The 27,669-nt window shown below is 43.1% G+C and overlaps 1 protein-coding gene across 1 annotated transcript in view; it reads right to left on the reverse strand.

The window, feature by feature from the left end:
- The window catches only part of NRG2 (neuregulin 2), a 317,257-nt gene that overhangs the window by 84,629 nt on the left and 204,959 nt on the right, over positions 1-27,669 (reverse strand). Inside the window, exon 4 of the mRNA XM_073356050.1 lies at positions 16,068-16,186. Coding sequence (XP_073212151.1) covers positions 16,068-16,186 — 119 coding nt within the window. The remainder of the gene's footprint in view (positions 1-16,067; positions 16,187-27,669) is intronic.

A 27,669-nucleotide genomic window follows, 5' to 3' on the forward strand; every position in this document is an offset into this window, starting at 1 on the left:
AAAGGCAGTTCCCTTAGAGCCGAAAGCACTAAATTCAAGTCTCATCAGGGAGGTATATTTCTAGCTGGGGAAAACATGAGATTCAAACCTTTTAGGAATCTGACAACTGTTTGATGGGAAAGGACAGACAAACCTGTAATCGGTGGGTGACAAGCCAAAAATACTAAATGAATATACATTCATGGAACTTAAAACAAACTAAAGACAACTTAAGACAAACTAAACTGTTTTAAGTAAAAGGTAATCCAGAACAAGTGGAATAGAAGAATAGGTAGGAACACATCTTCTTGTCTTCATCCCCATCTGAAAAAAACTCTTTCATTTTGCCATGTATGTTTTTTCTAGTAGAAGGTTTTCTTTCTGCAAAAAGACTGTTGGTACCTACAATGAATATTCCTTATACTTAGGCATTAACCAAAAATCTTCCACACTGACAAGTCCAAAGATGCAGGGTCCAGATGAAGCACAGACATTGTCCTGTCCTGGTAGATGAAGTGCTACAATACTGACGTGATACTAAATGCACCATTTCCACAGCATTATGGCTTCTTGATAAAGAGGGTCTGATCTTGCCTGTCCTTGTTTGTTTAATATTAGACAATCACTGTGCAATTGTCCACAGCACTTGAACTGACAGACCCTGTAGTAGTGGAAGGAAAGATCTGAATGCTAAGCAAATCACTCTTAGCTCCAGTACATCAAGGAGTTCTTTACAGACCAAACACCATGCATCTGAAATGGATCTAGATGAGCGCCCCACCCCTGTTGGGATATATTGGTGATGGGAACCTTGGTAGGATTTAGAGTCTGAAATGGAGTTCCCAGGACATTTTGCTTCTGTTCAGGGACTCTATGGACTGGCTGTGCTATCTTTATTCTTATCCCTATAGGGTGGACACTCAGCCAAAACACCCATTTGATCCAGGATGGAAGAGGTCTCATTCTGAGCCTGGAGAAAGGGGTTACATAAGTACAAGAGCCATGTTGCCTAATAGTTTTAGGGAGACTCTTACATGGTTCTGAGGATGAGTCCTCAGATCTGAAATTAACTGGCAGATTCTTGGAAATATCTCTGGAATGGTGTGGAATTCTATAATATAACCCTTCTGGATGACCAGGAGAACCCACGGTTCATGGTTATTCCAGCTCAATCCTTTTTAAAAAAAAAAAAAAAGGTGTGCGTGTGTTGGGGGGGGGGTAATAAATTCAAGTAGATTGTATATGTATCCTCAACCATAGCATCAAAAGTGCTTCTTTTGAGGATAAGCAGATGGTGACAAGATATTAGATGGATCAAACAATTTCCTCTTCTGGAATCTTGATCTCTGTCTTCCTTGATCAAAAGGTCTCTGATGGAAGAAACAGTTTGAAGTGGCAGGCTGAGAACTCTGTTTGGTAGAAGCTTGAGGTGTATACTGCTTTATTCTGAAGGACAGAGTGTAGAGACCAAACAACCTTAATGTGGTTCTACAGTCCTTTAAAGAATGCAATGTGTCATCTGTCTTAGCACTAAAAAGATCTTGACCACTGAAAGGGAGGTCCCAGTAGTATAGTCTGGCCCTCCCTAGGCAGGCCCAATACAGAAAGCCAAGAGTCTCTTCTCATGACAACAGTTTCAGTTGCCACAGATCACATCCACTGAGTCCAAAGCTGCTTGCAGAGATTTTTTGCTATCAACATTCCTTCAGAGCAGATGGAAGTAGATTCTTCTAACTCTGCTGGGAGTTTATCATAAATGTCTGTGATTCTGTCCCATTGCATGTAGTTAGATGTAGCCAGCATTGCCTGATACAGTAATTCTAGACACTCACCTGAAAGGAATTGAATAAATCTTTTCCCCAAATGACCTTAGCTTGCTGAGGCAAGGTACCTTCTGATCTGAAAGATCTCTTTGAACCCTCTCAGAAGCTGCTTTCGTGGATTTCTCCATGAGGAAAATCTTGAGGACACTCTGGACTCCAGTGTGTATTTCTCAAATACCTAACAAACTCACACATAGACATTATATGGCTCTCCCGGAATAATTACCCTTCTATACGACACAGGAGATTTAAAACCCATTGAGCAGGACCAAGACTTAACAGCCCCAAAAGCCCTCCACCACTGCTACCTACTTTTTTTTTCTTTTTGCCAGCAGACCATAAAACAAAAAAAAATCTAATGAAGTGAAAGCTAGCTGTCCATCGATCCTACACTATAGCCATCTAACTAAGAGGGACACGGAGAAGTTCCGACACTCTGTCAGAACTGGCTGGCAGTTGGGGTCTCCCTGCTCTTCATGCTCTTAAGAAGGGGTGCGCAAGAGCATGCTGATCACATGTGCAACCCCTAGGGGACGCTGCTAAAGAAAAACCTACCATGCTCCAGCGCAGCAGGTGAGAGCACAGCCATGAGTGGGATCCGCATGCACAGGAACTTGAGAAAGAATGTTACAGCTCATACATCAGATGTGATTTAACCCTATGACCACTGATTTTCAGCATGCTGCTAACCAAATTAATGCTTAGGAGATTATAGAGATGCTATATCTGTCGTCTCCAAAGGGTTAATTAATGCAGTTTGGACTATAAATTGTATTTTATTTTTTATGAACCACAGCTACTGTTTATCAGAGCAAGAGAACCGTGCCAGTTAAGACCTGCTTTTCACCACTTTTTTTTGTTTTAAATAACATTGAACGCTGGGTTCATAGACTACAGACACTTCACTCTCTCAATATTTAGACATTAGGTTTGACAGATGAATTCAGCTGGTTTGAGAGTGTATACAAATCACTTGCTCTGTATATGCCTAATGTACTTACTGATAAAACACAGAATCTGAGGTTCCTTTCAAACTAGTTTGCCCAACCCTCCATCAGAGATGAAGTACAGTGAGGTCTCTGGGCCAAATTATCCTCTTAATTACACTGGTGTAAGTTTGGATTAACTCACTTATGTCCATGAAGTGACAATGATGTAGCAGAGCATGGGTTTCTATGCTGATATTCACCATCTTCTCAGTCTAAGGTTGTCTTATAACTGGCACTGCAATACCATCAAAAGGCTATCGCTTTAATGTCTGAACTGATCCTTAACATTGGGGTTTTGCTATTCGAAGTATTGTGAATGTTTCGGACCCTCTTAAATCAAACCATGCGAGTCAGAGCAGACCTGCACTAGGCTGACAGTTGATGGGGACGATTTCTGATTTTGGAAGTATTCTGTGTCTGCAATTTATATTGATCTGGGTATATCCCAACATTTAGATCTTCTGTAAAATGTTGCTCACTGAAATGACCTCATCGTGTTTGTGAAAGGGTCTTGAGGGCACAACAGAGGGACAGCCAGGTTTATTTAAGTACACGCCAGTGCAACACAGGCTACACGTCTGCACAACGAGCTCGGGCCCTGATGCTGCTGCCCGTGCACACGCTCTTGTGGAAGCTCAGTGAGAGCTCGCACGAGTATAAATAGTAGTGAAGGTGCAGTCGCACAGGCAGTGGCACCAGAGGTGCAGCCGAGCCACGCTGCGTACGGACCATGGTTTCAAGGTGCATTTGTATTTGGCCTGGCTCAGCCTTGCCTCCGGTACCGCTACCCATGTCACTATGGATACGCCACTATTTATAGCCCTGCTCGCTCCAAGCGAGCTAGCACCTGTATGTGCACACAAGCAGGGGAACCATGCCCCTGGATCATAGGTAGTGTGGGTACAGGCGCCCACCACAGAACTCAGGACACTTCAATTGAAACAACAGATACTGCCGAACAGACAACTACACTCCATTTTATGCCGTTAAGGCTTCTTAACACACATAACCTGGCTGCCTGTTTCAACGGCTTACAGCTGCAATATTCTGTATTTTTGTCAAGCTTCAGGAAGAATCTCTCAAGTGATCTCTTGAAGCTCACAAGGTTTTCCGATTTTATTTTCTCCTCTGCCATCCAGGCCCCAAAAAGCACCTGCCAGCATCACAGCAAAACCAAACAGGATGTTAGGAATCATTTAAAAAGGGACAGAGAATAAGACAGAGAATATCTTATTGCCCTTATATAAATCCATGGTATGCCCACATCTTGAATACTGCATACAGATGTGGTCTCCTCATCTCAAAAAAGATATACTGGCATTAGAAAAGGTTCAGAAAAGGGCAACTAAAATGATTAGTGGTTTGGAATTGGTCCCATATGAGGAGAGATTAAAGAAGCTAGGACTTTTCAGCTTGGAAAAGAGGAGACTAAGGGGGGATATGATAGAGGTATATAAAATCATGAGTGGTGTGGAGAAAGTGAATAAGGAAAAGTTATTTACTTATTCCAATAATATAAGAACTAGGGGCCACCAAATGAAATTAATGGGTAGCAGGTTTAAAACAAATAAAAGGAAGTTCTTCTTTACACAGCACACAGTCTATCTGTGGAACTCCTTGCCTGAGGAGGTTGTGAAGGCTAGGACTATAACAGGGTTCAAAAGAGAACTGGATAAATTCATGGAGGTTAAGTCCATTAATGGCTATTAGCCAGGATGGGTAAGGAATGGTGTCCCTAGCCTCTGTTTGTCAGAGGGTGGAGATGGATGGCAGGAGAGAGATCACTTGATCATTACCTGTTAGGTTCACTCCCTCTGGGCCACCTGGCATTGGCCACTGTCAGCAGACAGGATATTGGGATGGATGGACCTTTGGTCTGACCCAGTATGGCCATTCTTATGTTACAGCATCCATCTTCTTGAACCCTTATAATACCCCAACAACTTTATGCTTCTATAGATGCTTTCCTCCTAGGGTTGCCAACACTCCCAGTTTGGTCGGGAGTCTCCTGGATTCTGGGAGATCTCTGGGAGATTTTAGGCGGCTAAAAGTCTGGTGATGTAGCAGGGCTAAGGCAGGCTCCCTATCTGCCCTGATGCCGTGTGGCTCCCGGAAGCAGCCAGCATGTCCCTGTGGCCCCTAAGTGGAGGTGAGGCCAGGGGGTCTCTGTGCACTGCCCCCGCCTTGAGCGCTGACTCCACAGCTCCCATTGGCTGGGAATGGGGCACCACGGCCAATGGGCGTTGTGGGGGCGGTGCCTGCAGGCGGGGGTAGCACATGGAGCTGCCTGGCCACCCCTGAGCCTAGGGGCTGCTGCTGGATATGTCGCTGCTTCTGGGAGCCACCCAAGGTAACCACCGCCTGGCTGGAGCCTGCACACCCCAACCCCCTGCCCCAGCCCTGAGCCCTCTCCTGCACCCAAACTCCCTCCCAGAGCCCTCACCCCCTCCCACACCCCAACCCCCTGCCTCAGGCTCAGCCCGGAGCCCCCTCCCACACCCAAACTCCCTCCCAGAGCCCACACTCCATCCCTCATCTCCTCCTGAACCCAGCCCCCCTGTCCCAGCCCTGAGCCCGGTCCCACACCCAAACTCCCTCCCACAACCCAAATCCCTGCCCCAGGCCCCTCCCACACCCAAAACTCCCCCCAGAGCCCTCACCCCTCTCTCACACCTCAACCCCCTGACCCAGGCTCAGCCCAGAACCCCCTCCTACATTCCAAACCCCTCGGCCCCACCGCCCAGCCCAGAGCCCGCACCCCCTCACCCAGTGAAACACAGCCCAGTGGAAGTGAGTGAGGGTGGGAAAAAGTGAGCGACTGAGGAAGGGGGGCTGGAGTGAGTGGGGGAAGGGCCTCAGAAAAGGGGTGGGGCAGGGCATGGCCTTGGGGAAGAGGCAGGCCAAAGGTGTTTGGGTATGTGCGATTAGACAGTTGGTAACCCTATTTCCTCCAGCCATCTTAAAGTGCATTATTAGATGAGGAAACTGAAGCCCAGAGAGGGTCACAACAGTCAAATGGCAGAGCTGGAAATACCAGCTCTCCTGACTCCTAGTCAGGACTGATTTAAAACAAAGTTTTTCTAAGATAACAAAAAATATTTTTGTATTTAAATTGGATTTTTAAGTTTCAATTCAATAGATTTTCTTTTTAAAAACAAACCTATTTAAATTTTAAACAACAACCCATATTAAGGCCTAAATTTACTAGAAGCTATTAAAATCTTTAAAATTAAATAAAAAATAATGATAGTCAAATGGTACATGTTTGTTGCCAATGTTCTAAAGAAAGTCTGTGGACTGAATTAGCAGAAGTCACTGGCGCCAGACTTTGCTGAAGTGCTACACCCAGCTTTTGACAGCAGTAGCCTCTTTTGCAGGTGCAGAGAGAATATTTTCTCCATTTCAGTTTATTGAACTAGTACGGTTCAATGATTAGTTCATTTAAAGCTGAAAAACCAATTGGGAGTTGAAAAAGAAGGAAAGCCTGTTTTCCTATGAAGTGTGAGAGGATGAAATCTACTAGTTCTAAAATCTTGAAGGACTTGGTGACCAGAAACCATCAGATCAGTTCCCTATCTATAGAGAATACGTCATTTGTCTAATAAAATCAGTTTTAAATGCAAAATGTTTTAATAAACTTTTGCTTATGTATCCAGCTCAGTTGTTAGTTTTATTTAGCTAACAAATTTTAAAATGCTGTTTGCAAATTTTTAATTAAATTCCAATTTCCAACACAGTTTGACACAAATCATCATCTAGTAAATACAAAATGTGTCATTGACTATTTTCAACATAATAAAAAAAGTAAAAATGAGGAATCTGAATAAATGTAAGTTAAGCTATATAATTGCTTAAATAAATGTTTGTAGGTATAATGTGTCCTTCTGGATAGCACAAAGTACCACCAAATTTAGTGTAAAGATTATATTTAGTTGCAAATGAACTTTTTTTAATGGTTACCAGCCAATGAGAATAAAACTTTCTTTAGAAAAAATCAAAAGTTACAAATGCAAAATAAGATTAAATTTAATTATTCAAATCAAGGTTTTCTGCTTGCTGATTTAAATCGTTATTAAAATTTGATTTAAATCAATCCACCCTGCTGTTATAGTTCCCTGCTCTAGCCACTAGACAAACTGCCTCATATATCTCAAGGATAACTTTTTTCATTCGCTCACACACACCATTCCAGATGTCACATTTTCCAGCCATTCATCTTTAATATACCTATAGGACCGATCATATTCTATCTATCGTTTCAACATAGCATCTTGGTGTCTGGGTCCTGTTGTGTCTAGGATTAAAAGCCTTAACTCCATACACCCCTGAAATAAGCAATACAAAGGATGATGCATAAGGAAGCTCAGATACTTTTATGACTTTAAAGGCAAGTGCAAAGTACTTCATTTCGTGAAGATTTGGTAGGTGTACAAGGTGACTTAAGGGCTGAAACTAAGCCCTGATCCTGCAAACTTAAATGTGAGACTGACTTTCCTCACATCAGTATTCCCAATGAAAAAGATTATGGCCCCAGTACTGAAATCTTCACCACAGAGGTACAGCAGTCCGCACTGTAAACTGCAGGACTTATTATTATTATTCTATAGAAGTGGAAATGTACTAAAGATCTTAAAATTGTTTGATCTACAGTTCTAAGCATTGAAGCCATCTTAGATGAGATCATTATGGGTTGCCCAGTGTATTGTTTGTATTAGGTTAGTTGGGTGTCTTTGAAAAGGGAGAGGGACTTATTTATAGAAACAGCATTATACTCCTGAACGAACTGACGGTATAATAAATATATCTGTCAGACATCAGGCTTTTATATATCTGCTTGGTGGCTAGCATTTGTAGTTCTATTTTTAATGATCTATATTCCTTTTGTGAAAAACAATCTAATAAAAATGAATGATAAAAACATTTCAGCCAAATTAAATATTTCAGTAAATCTGCTCTTGCTTTCTAGAAATGTATGATAAAAATGCAGTGATGGAGTGCAACTCTATTTGCCTGCTACTATCCATACTATGCATGTATTACGTAGATACTTTTTCTTGCTTTCATAGAATCATAGAATATCAGGGTTGGAAGGGACCTCAGGAGGCCATCTAATCCAACCCCCTGCTCAAAGCAGGACCAATCCCCAATTTTTGCCCCATATCCCTAAATGGCCCCCTCAAGGATTGAACGCACAACCCTGGGTTTAGCAGGCCAAAGCTCAAACCACTGAGCTATCCCTCCCCCAGTATTCCTATATTCCTACTTATCCTTGGGGAAAAATAAAACACAAACTGAAAATAGAAAATAAAGTATGTATCTGACCTATATAAATAAAACCTATTCACTGAAAGAGTTTGCATCTCTTAAAGCATGGCTAAAACTTTTAAAGCACCCTGATCGACAAGTTAGGATTCCAACATTCGTTAATTGCTCCTCTCTCTCTCTGCAGCTTGGGTGTCAGAAACAAACATTTCCTTTGAAGGATTTAGTTAGCGATCAAGGGCTTTCTTGGAAACTAAAGCAGAAGTGGAGATTAAGTATATGCCAGCATGTGATAAAATATTAAAGTGAAATGTGTTGTAAAAGCAAAATAAATAAAGAGAAAGAATCTGGGTGTTGGGGAGAAGGTACTTACACTTGTCTTCCATTACAACTAATTTAGTTTCTGAAGCAGGTAAGACTTGTGGTGCATTCGTTGTTCCTGGGGAAATTAAGGTAGAAAGCAGTGAACAAAATATCCATTTGCAGCTGAAGATCATGGTGGATTAGCTATGTTGGGGATATGTGTTGGAATAGGTGTTGAGGGACTTGCTGGTTACAGAATATCCAAGGAGGATTTTAAATGTGTTTGTAGGGGTTGGCCTATTCGCGTTTTCATTTGAATAATCAGGTAAAGCAGGTATGTTAAGGAGTGGCCCAGCACAGTGCAATTCTTTGTTAATCCTCCAGATGTAAGAAGCTTCACTCTATTATCATCCCTGTGTTTAAAAAGCAGCAGGAGGAAATGGATATACAGCCCTGAATTTGACACATAGATGAGACAGTGGAATGATGGATTCTTCTTTGATGTAATGGTGACTAGCAACCAAAGATGGGGCCACAGGAAGCCACTGAGACAAACACTGACTTAGTTTAAGAAAGGAAGCATAATTTTATGACTGTAAGTAACATTTGTAGCTATGCAAGATAAAGTAATGCAATAGATGATCAGCATGTATGCTGAAGGGCTTAAACTGATCAGTTTGCAGAAGACAGGAAGAAACTTCTCTGTTTCACAATGGCGGACTGTTTGCTTTTTCACCTTCCTCTGTGCAATATAGTAGCCACTAACCAAGGAGATATATCAGACTAGATAGACTAGTGGTTTGCTTTGGTATGGAAATTTTCTATGGGTAAGGAATACTGGAAAATTCTAGGCATGCACATTCCTTATTCACTATACTCAAGACGTTTGACAGGTGTCACCAGCTGGCGCAATCACTATCCAGTGCACAGCTCCTTATCTCTCTCAAAATTTGCAAAAGGAAAAGGAGACACCAGCAGGACAACAAGGCCTAGGAGACACTTCTGGGAAATCACCTTGGGGATGCAGTACTGGGATGTCCACCACTTACCTCTCTGAAAGGTGAACAGAAAGAGAACAGTGGGAAAGAGCAATTAAAGGAAAACACAAACAAAAGCAAAAAGAGGTTTGAAACTCAGGTTCTCCGCATGCATCTGGTAAGGGGGGGTGTGCATTTCTGTCTCTTAGATGTGGCCTTGTCACTACAATCTATGCCATTGGCACGTCAAGAGTAGATTACTTGAAGGAGCTGCTTGGAAAATTCTAATGTTCCCCCAAAAAAGTGAAAATGTTTCACTTTCAGCAACTGAAAACTGCAAGTTTTTGACTGAAAATCAAAAATGTTCAGCCAAAAACTGCCAAAAATTGGGGGAAATCACTTTCATCTGAAAGTTTTTTATTGTGGGACTTTTCCTTTTTCTGATGAAAAACTGAAAATTTTCATGGCAATTAGGCACTTTCTGGGAAATGAAAAACCCAACTTTTTGTTGAAAGAAGTTTTGATGGACTCATCATTTAACTCATATATTTTTTATTCTAAGATACAAATTCTTTTCCATATTTCATTTCCTTCAGTGTATGTAATTAATGCTGAAAGTGCTGAACAAGCAGCCCTAGAGAATTCAGTCCCTTAGCCCACAGAGCAGGTGCAGTGCAAGACACAGCAGTGAGAGACTTCTCTCAGTGCACCTGGACCTTGACTTGCCAGAACCACCTGTATCATGGAGAGGAGATGATATTCTGTCCTAGATTCCTCCGCTGAGACCAGGGTTTAAAATGAGTGCTAACTGTGGCGAGGGTTTGTGTGATGTGTGCACTTCTTTGGAAACCGGAGCTGGTACAGAGCACAGCTGCTCGCTTGTGAAGTGGAATAGCTCCTCATCAGCATATCTCACTAGTGCTGTGTATGGACCGGCTGCCTGGGATGCATTTAAGGGGCTAATCTCAGCCAATAAAGTTCTACATGGGCCTGCTTGGCTGAGAGAGACCTCGTTCCATTCAGTCCTGCTGTGGTTGTGCTTGGCAGAAGCACTTGTGCTGGAGCCCCCTGTGTTATCAGAGAGAGGGCTGCTGTCTGGGCATGTGCTACTTGAGGGACTTTGGAATTCCCTGCTCCCTGGTCTGCAGTAGCTTGGACAAGTTGCCCTGAAAAGGCCATCCATTATAAAGGGCTCAGATGTGGGGGATGGAAGGTTTTGGTTCAGTGAGAATTGAGGACAGGGGAGGTAGGATGTTTATTTTTGCAAATTGGCATTTTTGAGAGTTACGAGTGGCCATCGGTTTGGGCCTTCTTTTTTGCTCTTATTTATTTTTGGCCTTTGTTATGTATTATATTTCCAATTCAATTCCTAGCAAAGGATCCTAGAACTTGGAATAGACACCTTTCGCAAAAGAAAATAAATTTTAAAAAGTGTCGGTGGGGAGGAGTAAAAATTACTTTGCAAAAACTATAGTGTCCCCTGGCTGGGTTGTGGGCAGCAGGGATTGAACCTCAGACTTATGGGTCGAAACGCACGTGCCTCTAGAGCGTGAGCTAAAAGACCCTGCTCTGTGAGCCAAGACTGTAGCAGCCTTATCAACCTCCACCTGTAGCATAGCCATAGCTAGAAGGGGACAGAGTGCACACTGAAGGGGTGACACAGTCCCATTGGCCCAGGAGGCTCGTTACAAGTTTTGTGGGTCCCAGGTCTCCACATATAATGCTGCAGCTAGTGCTTAATTTGTGCTGGGGCTTGTCAGGGATGAGTCCCGGCACTTCTGGGCTTGGCAGTTCAGAGCCCCCACACCCCTGGGTTGGTTGCATCAGTTAGGAAAGTGAAAAAAAATCTCTATTTTTTCCTCTGAAATGTTTTTCTTAAAATTCTCAACACAGTTGTACCCATTAGGGTCGTAACCAGGGAGGGACAAGCAGTGCAGCCACCCTGGATGCAAAGCTGGGGCACAGAAGGGCAGAAAAATGGAGAGGATGAAAAAAAACGGTAGGGAGTAGTGCCTTGCAGCAGGACTGGGATCCCCAGGACCCACTGCCATAATAGCTTGAGTGGGAAAAACCTCCAACAATGCAGGAGTGGGTATTGCAGGGCGGGACAGGAGCAGGGATTAAAAAAATAGTCCCATGTAGAGCTCTAGTAGCGGGTGCAAATACACTTGCTGTTTTTTCTGGCAAAATAAAGCACAAGGCTGTATCCAACGCCCCTTCTCCCAAACACTGCAGGATTAGGGTAAAGAAAGATCTTAAATCTTTTTATTTTTTAATTTGGTTATATTTGTTCGGTCCAAAGAAGTGACTAAAATATAATTTTTCATTGCTCTTAACAATGTTCCTTAACAATATAGAAAACAAAGCAGACATAGTTAACTATATTTAGTGACTCGTTTAAAAGTTGTTACTGTAAAGCACCATAGCTCATTGTTAAGTAGTAGTACAATATAATACCACCGTTACTGTAATTTCAACTGAACAAAGAATGGGTGTGTGTTTGGGGCATGGGTACAGCAGAGGTGTGAGAATAACATTGTATAACAACACTCGGAAGAGAGCAAGGGCAAAGGTGGAGAGGTTTGTAGCTAGCAAATATATTCAGACTTTTTTTTCCCTGCGGTTGCTTTTAATTTTTTTCTGCACATGCTACTACTTTGTATATGATGTAGAATACAAAGTTGTAAACATCTAACACTAGTACAATACAGTGGGCTGCTCTTTCAAATCAATGTGTTATGGACTGAATGTACGGTGTTATTATTGCCAATTCAAAGTCATAAGTTTAAAATTTAAAATTAAATCATTGCTTGAGCCCTGGTATCTCTTTCATTACAACTTAAGCACTGACTGCACCCCTGTGTAGGAGGTCAGCAGCTGGGATCAGCCCTATGAATCTCAGTGCCTGGTGCCAATCCAGTACCTTTCACCAGAGCTAAACTCTCCTTTTAATTAAAAATACAAAACAAAAACCCCACAGCAGTATCACACTGTTATATTGCACAATGGAGCTGCCACATGCAAGGGTCTCTGGATCAGACCTTACCTTTATCATATCAGTTAACTTGACATCCGTCTTATCACCTATAAAAAGATCTAGAATTTTGCGATTTATTTTCCTTGTAGAAGACATAAGATTCTGTAGCAAGTGTTCTCACAGATTGGGGTTTTATTCCTATTTCTTCCTTTTCTCTTCTTTGCTTTACTCAGGTGAAGTCCATTTTGAATGAAATGAATCAAAGGGCATGGGTAACCTGTGTCTGGTTTTCTTTGACTGTCTATGTAGTACAGCCACCACTGTTCAGTGTGAACTTCTGACATGCATGTGTTCTTTCCTATTTCGCTGTATTTGTGTTTCCTGCTTTCTTTACTGGTTTATCAATGTTCTTTATAGAATAAGAAAGATTTATGCAGTAGGCTCATGCTGAAAGAGACGCACAGGACCTGCCCCAAGGAGCTTACAATTTAATTCATAGACAAGACAATGAAGTTCACCCACCAGAGGAAGATGCAGACTCAAAGAGCAATAAATATCATGGAAAGCATACTACTGAAAGGCATCACGTAAGACATGTTCCTTAAGGAGAGATCTGAAGAAAGAGGGGGTCACTGTTTGGTGCATAAGGACAGCTGGACGGGGCAGGCTGGGAGAATTTGGCAGTAAAATGAGAATGGAAGAAGCATGCAGTACCTGCTTAGCCAGGAAACTCTGGGTGAGCAAAGATGCAGGCAGTGGGGAAGAACGAGAAGTTTGAACTTGGTGCAGAAGCACAGGGAGCCAATGAAAGGATTCAAAGAGGAGACTGACAAGGTCAGAACAGTGGTGGACTGTGATTGCATACAGTGATTACCACCTTAATATTTACCTTTCACGAGTGATCACCATTAGAGCCCTAGGCCTCGTACTAAGTATCAGCTATTCTGCACTGATGCTGATGACTGGCAAGCAGCAAGAGTAAAGATGTTACTGTTAATGCAGCTAAATGCCACAAAGGTATGCTTGTGAGGAAGCTTTGGTGGTGGATTAACACCTCTACAGTAGGTACGACTGAGTCAGTCTTTCTGTATTTCTAGTGCTTCCATCACCATGGAATCTACAACTCCCACTCAGTAAGGGGACAGCCCGGAGAATTAGGCTGAGAGACCAGAACTTTGCATTTGTTATTCCTGGTTTTCAGTGGCCAGAATAGCCCTTGCAAATTCCAGGTGAGATCGTGGACATCGGTCTAAGATGCAACCTCCAAACTATGCAAGGAATGAATGAAAACCCTTTGTCCTTTCCACCAACACACACTTCTCATATCATACCCTACCTGTCATCTGAAGAAATATTTATATGCTACATAATGCAGATACCGTCGGAATTTGTGGGAACTAGCAGCATTAAATTGCCATAATTATGCTTTGTATTTCACTGGCATTCCTATCAGCGCTCTGTGGGCTAGGTGAGGTACAACCACACAGGCGGACTCCATCCTCATTGAGTGGAAAGTATCATCAGTGACTTATCAGTCTCAGATGGATGAAATATATGTAAGCAGAGTCAGGATGAGCTCTACCCTGATATCTGGTGGTGAATTGTGGCGAGTTGTGGAAAAGAACTTCAGGGCTGATTTTGTTTGCATAGACACACCCACCCCACCTAGCATGAGCCCACAGCAGCCCAAATGGTCACTTTGGCTGCTGTGGGATCCCCAGTTTCTCTGTTATTGGGACAGGAAGGATAAAGTGTTGTTACCCTGATTATGTGAATCAAGGACAGTGGAACTGTTTTATGACAGAGGGACTCACCATCAACTAAGTAGCACTCGCTAGATAAGGGATATGGGTTCCAAAACCCAGTGAATTGAGAGAGGTTGGGGATAGATATTTGTATCTGGTGGTGTGGGCCTCTTTTGAGGGTCTGAAACACCACTGGCACCTCCTTCTCTCTCTACTGTGGAATATCAGAGCTTATTTGGAGTCTAGTTACAGGCTGCTGAGCTGAATTCACTTTGGGCCAACGGTGCACCAGCACTGAGGCTCCTCTACTACAAGCTGAAATCACTGAGTGCTGTGTTAAGTAGTGGGGGGCGGAGGGGCTGAAGATATATTGCTGAGTGGCTGGTGGAGCAGAGCAGTTCGTGAAGTGGCATGGTGAGCGGATAGTGTTGTGAATGGAATGATAGCGGGGTGGCAAGCAGAGCGGATAGCAAGGCGGCTAGCGGAGAGGAGCAGCAGGCGGTGAAGACTACAGCAGAGTCACATGGAGAGGTGTGGCAATCGGCCATCGACCTGAGCAGTGGAGCACGTGAGATCCCCCCCCCCATACCTCCTCTCACTTCCACCCAGTAAATATCACCCAGGCTGGGAGGTAAACTCTGCGGAGGAACTTCTGAACTCTGGGGGGCTGCACTGACCACTGTCAGAAAACTGTGGGTGGGGTGACTGCTGGACTTAAGACCCTGAGGGGGAAAGAACACTGCCAAACTGACTTTGGGGGTGGGTCTTTTGCTCACGGTTTGGGTTATGAATCCTGGTTGCGGTGTTTCCCCAACATAATGGCGCATTGTTTCCCTCCTTTATTAAAAGGCTTTTGCTACACTCAGACTCCGTGCTTGTGAGAGGGGAAGTATTGCGTCTCAGAGACGCTCAGGGGGGTGGTATGTAATTATCCCTGGTCACTGGGTGGGGGCTCGAGCCGGTTTTGCATTGTGTTATTAAAACAGAGCCCCTAGATACTGAACCTGGCCCTTGTTGCTGCCAACTCTGACGGGCAGAAGAGTTACGTATAAAAGGACTACATTTTCCAAACACACCTGCCTAAGTGGAGACCATAAAATACATGTGCGCTGTGTCTGATTTCTAGGCGCAATTACGGGTTGCGCATGCACATGTTGCTATCATAATGACTGTCTAGATTTGAGAATGCAGTTCAAACAGTTTAAAGGGGCTGTGCTGTCCAGTTAACTAACTTTGGATTCTTTTCCTAAATGGAAAAGATATAACAGAGCCTGAGGGCTCTCTTCAGACACAATGCTTAACACCCAACTAGCATTTTGCATCTGGAGGCCTTTACAGATCTGGATTGGCACCTTTTATTTTTACAGATGGGGTAATCAAGACATATAGAGAGATTGATTAGCCTACCCAAGGTTACAAGTAGAGGCCCAAGTCTGCAAACCCTACCGAAGGAGTGCTTAATACGGAAAATAGTCCCATTTAAAGCTGTGAGCAACACAACTTAATCATATTTGAGCAGCATTATTATTTGTAGTAGTAAGCAGTAGGAGGATCATGTGGCATGACCAAGTCTGTAACAAAATTTAAAGTCTTTTGACACCCAACCACAGACTTCATTCAGTAGCCCACATGTGACTCCCAGGGAGAGGGACCTTGCTGGATGAAAATCAGTCGGCATTTCACTCATAGAGAAGTTATACCTTAACTAGTCATCTCCTTTGCTTCTCAGAAATGCTTCTAAAAAGTATAAACCCACCACCTCCAATTGTTTTTTTTTAAATAATATTTAGTCTGCAGTTTATTTAAAGTGTAGATCAACCACTCTGCCAGTGGCAGATGGCGATAATAAACATTTATGCTTAGGCTGCATTTTTCTTTATCTCCCGAGATTGTTTCACTTGATATCCTGAAAGTATTAAACAATACACAAGACAGATCATGTGCAGAACATGCTGTCCCAGTGTAAGAAAGGCAATAGCTGTCTCCTGACAGTCTCTGGTGTCTCAACTTACCACTTCTCACATTAAGGCTGCCTTTTGCTGTGTCTTTCCCTAGAACATTCTCCGCTTCACAGCTATACTCCCCAGCATCTTCCAGCTTCACCTTATTGAACTGCAGCCTGGAAATTTTTCTGTTGAAAAATAAAGAATTTTTTTTTTTTACTCAACCATGAACAATATTTATTAAATTAAAGCCCTTTCCCACCACCTGTCCCAAACAGGTTGGGTCACCTTGTGCTGATCTCATGCTGTCTGAGCTCACAAATGACATAGGGTTAAGTCTGGTCAGTATTTGGATGGGACACTGCCAAGAGAAGTACAAGCACAACAGGAAATAGTACTGGTGCGATACAGGAAGCGATGCTCTGCCCTCTGAGTTAGCAATGAACCGAGGCCTAAGAATGGCGCTGGGGGACGCAGAAGTGCTGTCTGATGCACCATAAAACCAACAGCGTTATATTTTAGTCCAGTAGCTAAAGAGCTAACTATCTCACTGTGTATGTGTAATGACACCTACAGACAACCCGAGTTATCAGAGGTGGACTGAACTCAGGTCCTTCAGCAACAAAAGTACAGGCCTCGACTACTGGAGCTTCGTGAGTATTCCCACACCTGTTAGGAGCAAAGTGTGATAGCCACCGGACCCAGCCACTAGAGGGAAACATGAACTAGAGCAGCGTGTTATATACTCTTCCTCGCAAACAAGCCTGATCACTGACTCTGAACTCCACAGGGTTCAAGTACCACGTAGGCACCGTTGTGTAATATGCTCTGGTTGAACACAAACTTGCAGCATACAGCTGGCAGCAGGACTTGAATCCAGGGCTCTCAACCCCCAAACCCCAGCCCCTTCTATCTGAGCTAGGGGTGTGGCTGTTTTTAGCCTCACTTAGGCCAGCAACTAGAAGCAGCATCCATACACTGGGTATTGCTAACACACAGGGTCTGGAGACCATCGGAGTCCCTGGGTTCCGAGTGACTAGAAGCACCTGGGAACAACCACCACCACATCATACATTGTGACAACTAACATTACCATCTGTCCCTCACTCTGAGTTTAATTAGCATGGGAACAGATATATGGGAGAAGACCATGGGAGCTCCTAGTGAGAAGTGTGTTAGCATCAGAACTGGGTGAGATCGTGCTCATTCTCGGGAAAGATCCTGTTTAACAAGGTACACGTTTCATGCGCTGATTCTACCTGGAATGTTAAAAATCAATGGTTATACCCCATCGAGTGGGCAAAAAGGGAGGGGGAATGGCGCTCCATTTCAAAAATGGCATTATCTGTTTCTGAGTCACTGATAACTCAGAGGAAAATTATCTTAAACGCTTACTGATAATATCCCAACAGATAAAGCACAAGATGAAGTAGCAGCTGGTGTCCGCTACAGACCACCAATGACACTAGAGAACAGGATGACCAGCTCCTCACGCATCTATCTATAATATGCAGGCGAGAAAAGCAGCGAGATCATGGGGGATTTCAACTGGAGGGACGCATGCTAAAGGTCTCTTGCTGACAATACTAAAACATCCCTGTTAATTTCTAAATGTTATAGATGACAATTTCCTAACTCAAAGAGTGCTGCATCCAACACAGGGGAATTTTATATTAGACCTCATCTTGACAGAAAAAAAGGAACTGATTATAGAACTAAAAATTAATGGTAGCTTATGTACAAACTATCATGACTTGATCACATTTAGAGTGTGTAAACAGAATTAGGTCCAGCCCAGAATTAGATATTTGGTGCTTTTAAAAGAGCCAATTTTACAATTTTGGAAACAATTATGAGCCCAATCAGCTGGGAGGAAGAATTTAATCCAAAAAATGTGAATGATAATCAGAAATTGTTTAAAAACACTTTGCTAGATGCCCCAAAAGCCACAATCGAGAAAGAAGGCTAACCTGGTTTAGAAGGGAAGTGAAGGCATCTGTATGTATAAACGATTAAATGAAGAAATAAAAAAGAAAAGAAAAATTGATAGTAATGAATATAAATCAGAAACTTGCAATGGTTTTTGTAAAGAGAAATCATGTCTCACCGATCTATTAGAATTAATAAGACTTAGAACACTGGGGATGTTCCAGAAGTCTGGAAAAAAGCTAGTCTGCCCATATTTTTAAAAGGGTAAATGAGATGACATGGATAATTATAGGCCTCCCAGTCTGACATCAGGCCTGGGCAAGATAATGGAGCAGCTGATATGTGTCTCAATTAATAAAGAATTAAAGGAAGGTCATGTAATTAATGCAAATCAATGAGGGTTTATGGAAAATAGATTCTGTCCAACTAACTTGATTTTTTTTTATGAGATTACAAAGTGTGACTAATAAATGGTGTTGACATAACATACTTTGACTTGGTACCACACAATATTTTGATTAAAAACTAGAAATATATAAAATTTTCCTAGCACACATTAAATGGACTAAAAGCTGGCCAAACCGATAGGTCTCAACACGTAACTCTAAATAGGGAATCATCATTGACTGAGGGGTTTCCAGGGCAGTCCCGCAGGGATTAGTTCTTGGCATATTTAACATTTCCCTTAGGGAAGGGTTTATTGATTTTGATTGGTATGTGTGTTTTTAAAATGATCATACAATTATTATGGAAAATGTAAGTCAAACAGCTGAATTTTGTGTTTAGTTTTGAAAGCAGTGAGGTTATTGCGGACACTGATTGTTTAGGAGAAGGAGTTCCAAAGTTTCCAAGATTCTGATCTTTTGTCCTGAGATGAGATGGGAACATTTTTCTAAGATTTTAACATTTTTTGCAGGATGGGAAAGCCATTTCCCGCTGAGATCTAGTCATAAGTGTTACCCTCATGGCAGGCCATTGCATTCTTCTTGAGAAAAGCAGTCATCCTGGCTCCATATAGACTTCATTCAGCAAAGGGGACAGGGTTATATCTTAATTCATCCTTGGTGTAACTACATTGATTTTAAACTTACTCTGGGGTAGATTCTACCCTATTGTTTTTTCCCCCTCAGTACCTATGATTTAGTCACATATTTTCTTCGTATATTACTTAGCCATAGTGAATACTATATTTGGGAATACAATCAATGATCTCAACTCATACTCCTGTTTTCCTGACTTTTGGATGAGACAAAAAGATCCAGACCAATTTTGGTCATTAAAGATTCTGAGAAATATTAGCAGCAGTGTCCGGGTGAAATTCCAATTTTTTCCCCTCCCTAAATCCAACCCCCCTTTATTTCCAGTTGGAAACAGCTTCCCCCCACCCCATTCATCTCCTATAAAACTACTTATGTGGTGTTGCTATAAGCTGTTAAACAGCTACCACACTGCACCCCGCAGCTGTCTGAATTAGTGCCTGAGTTCTATATATTGATAGGCTATAATCTACTTTGGGATCCTTCAAGAGGAGAATCATTAGATCAAATTATAAAGATATCACCATTATTATTAGTTTCCTAAAACTAGACTACCAAGATGGAGTTTTGGACATTCTCCCTAGGAGATAATGCATTTTGAGTGAACACAGAGAAGGCCGTAAAGGAATTAATTTTATCCTCCTCTAATAGTGTGAATTTGAAGATTACACTGAAGGTGGCCCTTATATTTGCTATTAGGAGAGTACTGTGTATATTAAATATGCTAGAGAAAAGAACTACCATCAGGAGATACTAGAAAGGAAATTCATAAAGGTTACCTTTACAAAGGACATTAATTAGGATGATATGGTTAAATATTAACTAAATTCCACTCTGCTTTGATAACATTATGAAAGGGGAGAGAGTGAAATTCATCTCTGTGCTTAGAGCTAGCACAAAGGCATATGTATGTACCACTTGCATCCCACTTTAAGTCCCATTTGGATGGGCTAAATGGTGCCTAGTCTTGTTCTGGTCCTCTGCATGGGGTGTATCTCAACTAAACTGAGTAATTTAATATCTGGCTTGAAGATTGGGAACGGTCAGTTCATTAACTGTCCTCCAAGCAGAAACCTGCTGTCCTACGCAGTACTCACTCCAAGAATCTGAAGCAGCTGTATGACTTTGCATTTGCACTCAGTCCCCTAAATTTGAGGAACTTAAGAAAATTCATCTTCCAAAGCAGACAACAGGATGAGTGAGATCAAATGGAAGAGTCCATCAAAAGGAAGTATAATGGATTGTGTGGAGGATATGGCCACAGGAAAGCACCTGGATTGCATTAGGGATGGAGAGCTGGTTCAGAAATGAGTCACAACCTTGAATTTTCTCCCACCCTCAGAAGCAAACTTGAACCAACCTATTCCTTAACCTGACATTTTATTCACTTTTTATAGAATACAGTTTTGAAAGCCAGACACACCTGTGGGTGTTTCAAAACAGCATGCATGACTCCAAGCATGCAGTTTTGTATTCCAGGGCATAATCTAGCTATGTCAAGATTAGGTGATAAAAACAGACAGCAAACGGGGAACATAAAATAACTTAAACAGAACAAAAGAGAGAAGTGAGGTGTGGAAGTGGTTAGACAAGCAGCAGCCTCTCCCAGGGGAGGGCGGGTTGGAGTCCTTATTTCCTGTCCCCCAGGCCAGCATTCCGCCCTTGCCACAAGTTAACTGTGACAGCTGTCTGCCAAGGCCATTTCTCCCACTCTGGCCCAAGAGGTAACTATAACAGGACTGCTTGGAAATAGTGACCATAATATAATAATATTTAACATTCCTGTGGTGGGAAGAACACCTGAGCAGCCCAACACTGTGCATTTAATTTCAGAAAGAGGAACTATGCAAAAATGAGAAGGTTAGTTAAACAGAAATTAAAAGGTACAGTGACTAGAGTGAAATCCCTGCAAGCTGCATGGACACTTTTCAAAGACACCATAATAGAGGCCCAACTTAAATGTATACCCCAAATTAAAAAACATAGTAAAAGAACTAAAAAAGAGCTACCGTGGCTTAAAACCATATAAAAGAAACAGTGAGAGATAAAAAGGCATCTTTTAAAAAGTGGAAGTCAGATCCTAGTGAGGTAAATAGAAAGGAGCATAAACACTGTCAAATTAAATGTAAAAATGTAATAAGAAAAGCCAAAAAGGAGTTTGAAGAACAGCTAGCCAAAAACTCAAAAGGTAATTACAAAACGTGTTTTAAGTACATCACAAGCAGGAAGCCTGCTAAACAACCAGTGGGGTCCTGGACAATCGAGATACAAAAGGAGCACTTAAAGACGACAAAATCATTGGGGAGAAACTAAATGAATTCTTTGCTTTAGTCTTCATGGCTGAGGATGTTGGGGAGATTCCCAAATCTGAGCCGTCCTTTGTCGGTGACAAATCTGAGGAATTGTCACAGATTGAAGTGTCATTAGAGGAGATTTTGGAATTAATTGAGAAACTTAACAGTGTCAAGTCACCGGGACCAGATGGTATTCACCCAAGAGTTCTGAAAGAACTCAAATGTGAAATTGCGGAACTATTAACTATGGTTTGTAACCTGTCCTTTAAATCAGCTTCCGTACCCACTTACTGGAAGATAGCTAATGTAACGCCAATATTTAAAAGGGGCTCTAGAGGTGATCCCGGCAATTACAGATCGGTAAGTCTAACGTCAGTACTGGGCAAATTAGCTGAAACAATAGTAAAGAATAAAATTGTCAGACACGTAGAAGAACATAAATTGTTGGGCAAAAGTCGATGTGGTTTCTGTAAAGTGAGATCATGTCTTACTAATCTATTAGCGTTCTTTGAGGGAGTCAACAAACATGTGGACATAGTGTACTTAGATTTCCAGAAAGCCTTTGACAAGGTCCCTCACCAAAGGCTCTTACGTACATTAAGTTGTCCTGGGATAAGAAGGAAGATCCTTTCATGGACTGAGAACTGGTTAAAAGACAGGGAACAAAGGGTTGGAATAAATGGTAAATTTTCAGAATGGAGAGGGGTAACTAGTGGTGTTCCCCAAGGGTCAGTCCTAGGACCAATCCTAATCAACTTATTCATAAATGATCTAGAGAAAGGGGTGAATAGTGAGGTGGCAAAGTTTGCAGGTGATACTAAACTGCTCAAGATAGTTAAGACCAACGCAGACTGTGAAGAACTTCAAAAAGATCTCACAAAACTAAGTGATTGGGCAACAAAATGGCAAATGAAATATAATGTGGATAAATGTAAATAATGCACATTGGAAAAAAATAACCCCAACTATACATACGATATGATGGGGGCTAATTTAGCTACAACTAATCAGGAAAAAGATCTTGGAATCATCGTGGATAGCTCTCTGAAGACGTCCACGCAATGTGCAGCGGCAGTCAAAAAAGCAAACAGGATGTTAGGAATCATTAAAAAAGGGACAGAGAATAAAACAGAGAATATCTTATTGCCCTTATATAAATCCATGGTACGCCCACATCTTGAATACTGTGTACAGATGTGGTCCCCTCCTCTCGAAAAAGGATATACTGGCATTAGAAAAGGTTCAGAAAAGGGCAACTAAAATGACTAGGGGTTTGGCACAGGTCCCATATGAGGAGAGATTAAAGAGGCTAGGACTTTTCAGCTTGGAAAAGAGGAGACTAAGGGGGGATATGATAGAACAGTGGTTCCCAAACTTGTTCCGCCGCTTGCGCAGGGAAAGCCCCTGGCGGGCCAGGCCGGTTTGTTTATCTGCCGCGTCCACAGGTTCGGCCAATCGCAGCTCCCAGCCCGGCCCGCCAGGGGCTTTCCCTGAGCAAGCAGTAAAACAAGTTTGGGAACCACTGTGATAGAGGTATATAAAATCATGAGTGGTGTGGAGAAAGTGAATAAGGAAAAGTTATTTACTTGTTCCCATAATATAAGAACTAGGGGCCACCAAATGAAATTAATGGGTAGCAGGTTTAAAACAAATAAAAGGAAGTTCTTCTTCACTCAGCGCACAGTCAGCCAGTGGAACTCCTTGCCTGAGGAGGTTGTGAAGGCTAGGACTATAACAGGGTTCAAAAGAGAACTGGATAAATTCATGGAGGTTAAGTCCCTTAATGGCTATTAGCCAGGATGGGTAAGGAATGGTGTCCCTAGCCTCTGTTTGTCAGAGGTTGGAAATGGATGGCAGGAGAGAGATCACTTGATCATTACCTGTTAGGTTCACTCCCTCTGGGGCACCTGGTATTGGCCACAGTCGGCAGACAGGATACTGGGCTGGATGGACCTTTGGTCTGACCCAGAATGGCCATTCTTATGTTCTTATCCTTCTGGGTCCCCAGAAGGCAACTCAGACATCCCCTGAGCCCACTTTCCTACTCTCTTCCAGCACTGACTCTCTTCCACGGAAGCAAGTTTATGGACCTCCTCAGATTAAGTGCTGCTCTGTCCTGATATGCAGCTGTGTAAGGACAGTGACTTCTCACTCCACAGCTCCGTTCTCTCGACGTATCCAGAGTTGGAGAGGATGATGCCACGGGGGACAAAGCAAGATTCTACTTCCCCCTGACCTGCAGAATCCAAGAGAGTGAACTGGATTCCCTTCTGGGCCATGCATCCTATCCAATTTGTTAATAATCAGCAAACACATAAGTTCCAGCTGCATGGCCACTTGGGCAACCCCACAGTCCCCCAATGCTAGCCCCTGTGCAAGTCTGTTGAAGAGGCCGGTGTGCTCCCCAACAAGTTGGACTAAGTTCCGAGACAAGGCCCCTGGTTTCAGCAGCACACATTTCAGTTTGCATGTAGGAAACTGGAAATTCTGGGGTGGCTTCAAGTACATTTAAACAAAAAAAATCAAGTTTTATTTTACTTTATTTAACAGGAAAATACAATCAGGGTGGGCTCCCTTGCATCATTTAGTCGGATATGTAATTCACTTGGTGTCACCCTTCCCCGTAGGTTTCAGAGTACCAGCCGTGTTAGTCTGTATTCGCAAAAAGAAAAGGAGTACTTGTGGCACCTTAGAGACTAACCGATTTATTTGAGCATGAGCTTTCGTGAGCTACAGCTCACTTCATCGGATGCATACCGTGGAAACTGCAGCAGACTTTATATACACACAGAGAATATGAAACAATACCTCCTCCCACCCCACTGTCCTGCTGGTAATAGCTTATCTAAAGTGATCATCAAGTTGGACCATTTCCAGCACAAATCCAGGTTTTCTCGCCCTCCACCCCCCCACACAAATTCACTCTCCTGCTGGTGATAGCCCATCCAAAGTGACCACTCTCCCTACAATGTGCATGATAATCAAGGTGGGCCATTTCCAGCACAAATCCAGGTTTTCTCACCCCCCCACCCCCATACACACACTTGGAGAGTGGTCAGTTTGGATGAGCTATTACCAGCAGGAGAGTGAGTTTGTGTGTGTATGGGGGTGGGGGGGGTGTGAGAAAACCTGGATTTGTGCTGGAAATGGCCCACCTTGATTATCATGCACATTGTAGGGAGAGTGGTCACTTTGGATGAGCTACTACCAGCAGGATAGTGAGTTTGTGTGTGTGGTTTTTGGGAGGGGGGTGAGAGAACGTGGATTTGTGCTGGAAATGGCCCACCTTGATTATCATGCACATTGTAGGGAGAGTGGTCACTTTGGATGAGCTACTACCAGCAGGATAGTGAGTTTGTGTGTGTGGTTTTTGGGAGGGGGGTGAGAGAACGTGGATTTGTGCAGGAAATGGCCCAACTTGATTATCATGCACATTGTGTAGAGAGTTGTCACTTTGGATGGGCTATCACCAGCAGGAGAGTGAATTTGTGTGGGGGGGGTGGAGGGTGAGAAAACCTGGATTTGTGCTGGAAATGGCCCAACTTGATGATCACTTTAGATAAGCTATTACCAGCAGGACAGTGGGGTGGGAGGAGGTATTGTTTCATATTGTCTGTGTGTATATATAAAGTCTGCTGCAGTTTCCACGGTATGCATCGATGAAGTGAGCTGTAGCTCACGAAAGCTCATGCTCAAATAAATTGGTTAGTCTCTAAGGTGCCACAAGTACTCCTTTTCTTTTTCCTTCCCCGTAGATGTTTTACGCATTTGGAAGGTTTTCTTCCCAAGCAGAAGGGCTAGAATGGCAATTCCTTTGAAAGAAAATGTAGATTCTGGAGTACAGTTCTGAGGCCCAGGGTGGATTGTTCACTGTGCTCCTTGGCTGCAGAGTCTTGGGCCGCAAGAGGGCTGCTCAGATGTCAGGGAGGACATAGCCGCAGAGCAATGGGGGTGGCACAGATGTAAATAAGGACAAAACAGTGGGCTCGCAGGATCTGTATTAAAGATAGAAAGGTGGGAGCTAGATTTTTTAGCTCTTCGGAGGAGTTTTCAGGGCTGGCAGCTAGAGGGAACTATCTGTTGGTAAATTGAGCCCATTTGACATGCAGCCAATGAGAGATTGTAAGATTGGGAAAATGGCATTATGGTTTTCAATCTCATTTGAGAGAAGAACTGCACCTTGTGTCAGATGCTCTGGATGCAGCTTTAGTGAACCGCACAAGGCCTCTAGCTTGGGAACCCCATATCCTGACCAATTCCTAAACGTGTAGCAGTCCAGCTCCATGGTTCAATGTGGGGGCCAGAAACCAGAGCCAAGGGGTGGAGCTGGAGCCCAAGCCAGGAATCAGGAGCAAGGCAAGAACAGGACCAGAACAGGACAGGAGCAAGAGCAATCACAGTTGTAGTTGGACTGTTGAGCAGCCAGTGAGCTGCTTCTGCAGCTGAGCTTAAAAGGCAGGCCTGTTGGCGGCCCTCAGCCAATCAGGCAGTTCTACCACAACCCAGCTGAGCTCATTAATCTGCCTGGAGGCTGGGCCGGCTAGTCCTCAAGCTCAGCTGAAGGTGCTCAGTCCTGACACCCCACCAGTCCTGTAGGTACCTTTTGCCCCCCTGCCCAGCTCCAGTATTGCCAGCCTAACGCATTCAACACTCATGAGTCAGGCTCCACCAAAATCACAAGGTTTTTAATAGACAACTGGGCTGGTGTCCCTTTTATTTGCTTTCTGGTGTTGGAAGCTTAACAGTGCATTTGTGTCACATTTTCAAGAAGCCACTTCTGGTGTGATCTGTACCAGTGCACTGTAACACTACACAATGGTATCCAAGTGAAACTGCAAGGTGAATTGACCAGTAAGTACTACAGACAAAATGTGATTACCCTAGTTGGAATTTGGTCAATACAACAGGCTTTAATGGCCACAAGTGGCCAGGACCAGTGTTGTATTTCACACATGAAAGACCACACCTCTCTGATATAGCACCCACCCAAGTCAATGGATGTACAGTGATTATTTCAGTGGGTGTTGGATCTGGTCATGGTGAAAAACTATCAGTACTTAAGACTCAAGCTGCTGCATTCTGTTCTAGCTTCACTTCAGCCGCCGAATCTCCAAGTGGTCACAACCTCCTGGTCTGAAGGAGACGAAAAAGAGCTGACCCTGGTTATTGCTGCTCTCTGACTGACTATCTAAAACAGCCCCCCGAATTGCAAACTCTTGTAACAAGCAACGGGGGCTGGGTCAGATCTTGAGTCCTATTGTGACAGGTCCATGCCCTGTAATTTTGCAGTGTGGACACAGCTCAAGCCACAGACCTGAGTGAGAAGCTCTGCTTAGTGCAGTCTGGAAGAATTAACACAGCTGTGAGACTCAAGTCCACCAGGTTTACAATGCAGCGTGGACACAAGTAAGCAAGCCAGTGTTCCACAAACCCAGATTTACAATGTGGTGTAGACACATCTAATGAGATTACTCATGTAGGGAAAGTTATCCAGATGTTCAAATTTTTGCAGGCTCAGACCCTAACACCAACCTATTAAAAGCATCGTCATCCAGCTGTTGCTTCAATGGCATTTATGCCAATTTACTCTAGAGTAGGACTGCCTTTAAATTCTCCTTTAGTTGTGTTCCCTCTTCTCTTAAACCTGCCTGTGTAACTTCTAGTTTGTGCAACAACCTCAACCAAATTGTCCATCTTATTTACCATAACTTTTGTTTCTTTTTATCAGAGTAAGATGCACACTTTTCTGCAGGCCAAATTCACCGCTGATGTAAAGAGGTGCAGTTCTGCTCAGGACAGTGGGGTAACACCTGCTAACCTGAGCAATGAATTCAATCCTTGTGTGTCAGGCTCCTGGGAGTCCTGGGCAGAAGCGGGATGAAGAAGGCACCCACAGGGTAATAACAGGGTTGCTGGATGACACTGCAAGAAGGCCTGTTGTCCCATAAGCTCATCAAATGGTCAACCAGATCGAAACTGAACATCCAAAACGTTTAACTACAGAGATGGGCAAGCCTCGAAGTCTGTCATTTCTCTTCATGTCAAAGAAAAGAGCACAGGTCAGGAACGGGATACAAAAGCAACCTGAACCAGCAGGCCACCAGGTGTTCGATCCAGCCAGCTCCCACTGACTTCAATGGAAGATCCACATGCACATCTCTCTCCAGTTGATCTTGTGATGAGTAATACCATAGCAGGTTAGAAGAAATACAAGCTAAATTTCTGCTCTTAGACAAATGTGAACTCCCCACACTCCCATAATAGTCAGGGTTTGACAGTTTGGCAAAGCACCATGGGTAGAGTAACTCAATCTTAACTTTGCTTTCCAGTGCTTTGGAAAAGATCTCACATACTCTGACCAGGACTGGTAGTTGAAGGTCTGCTCTGGCAATCTGAATACAGCTTAACTCA

The sequence above is a fragment of the Lepidochelys kempii genome, chromosome 8 (genome assembly GCF_965140285.1).
Source record: "Lepidochelys kempii isolate rLepKem1 chromosome 8, rLepKem1.hap1, whole genome shotgun sequence".
NCBI lineage: Eukaryota > Metazoa > Chordata > Testudines > Cheloniidae > Lepidochelys > Lepidochelys kempii.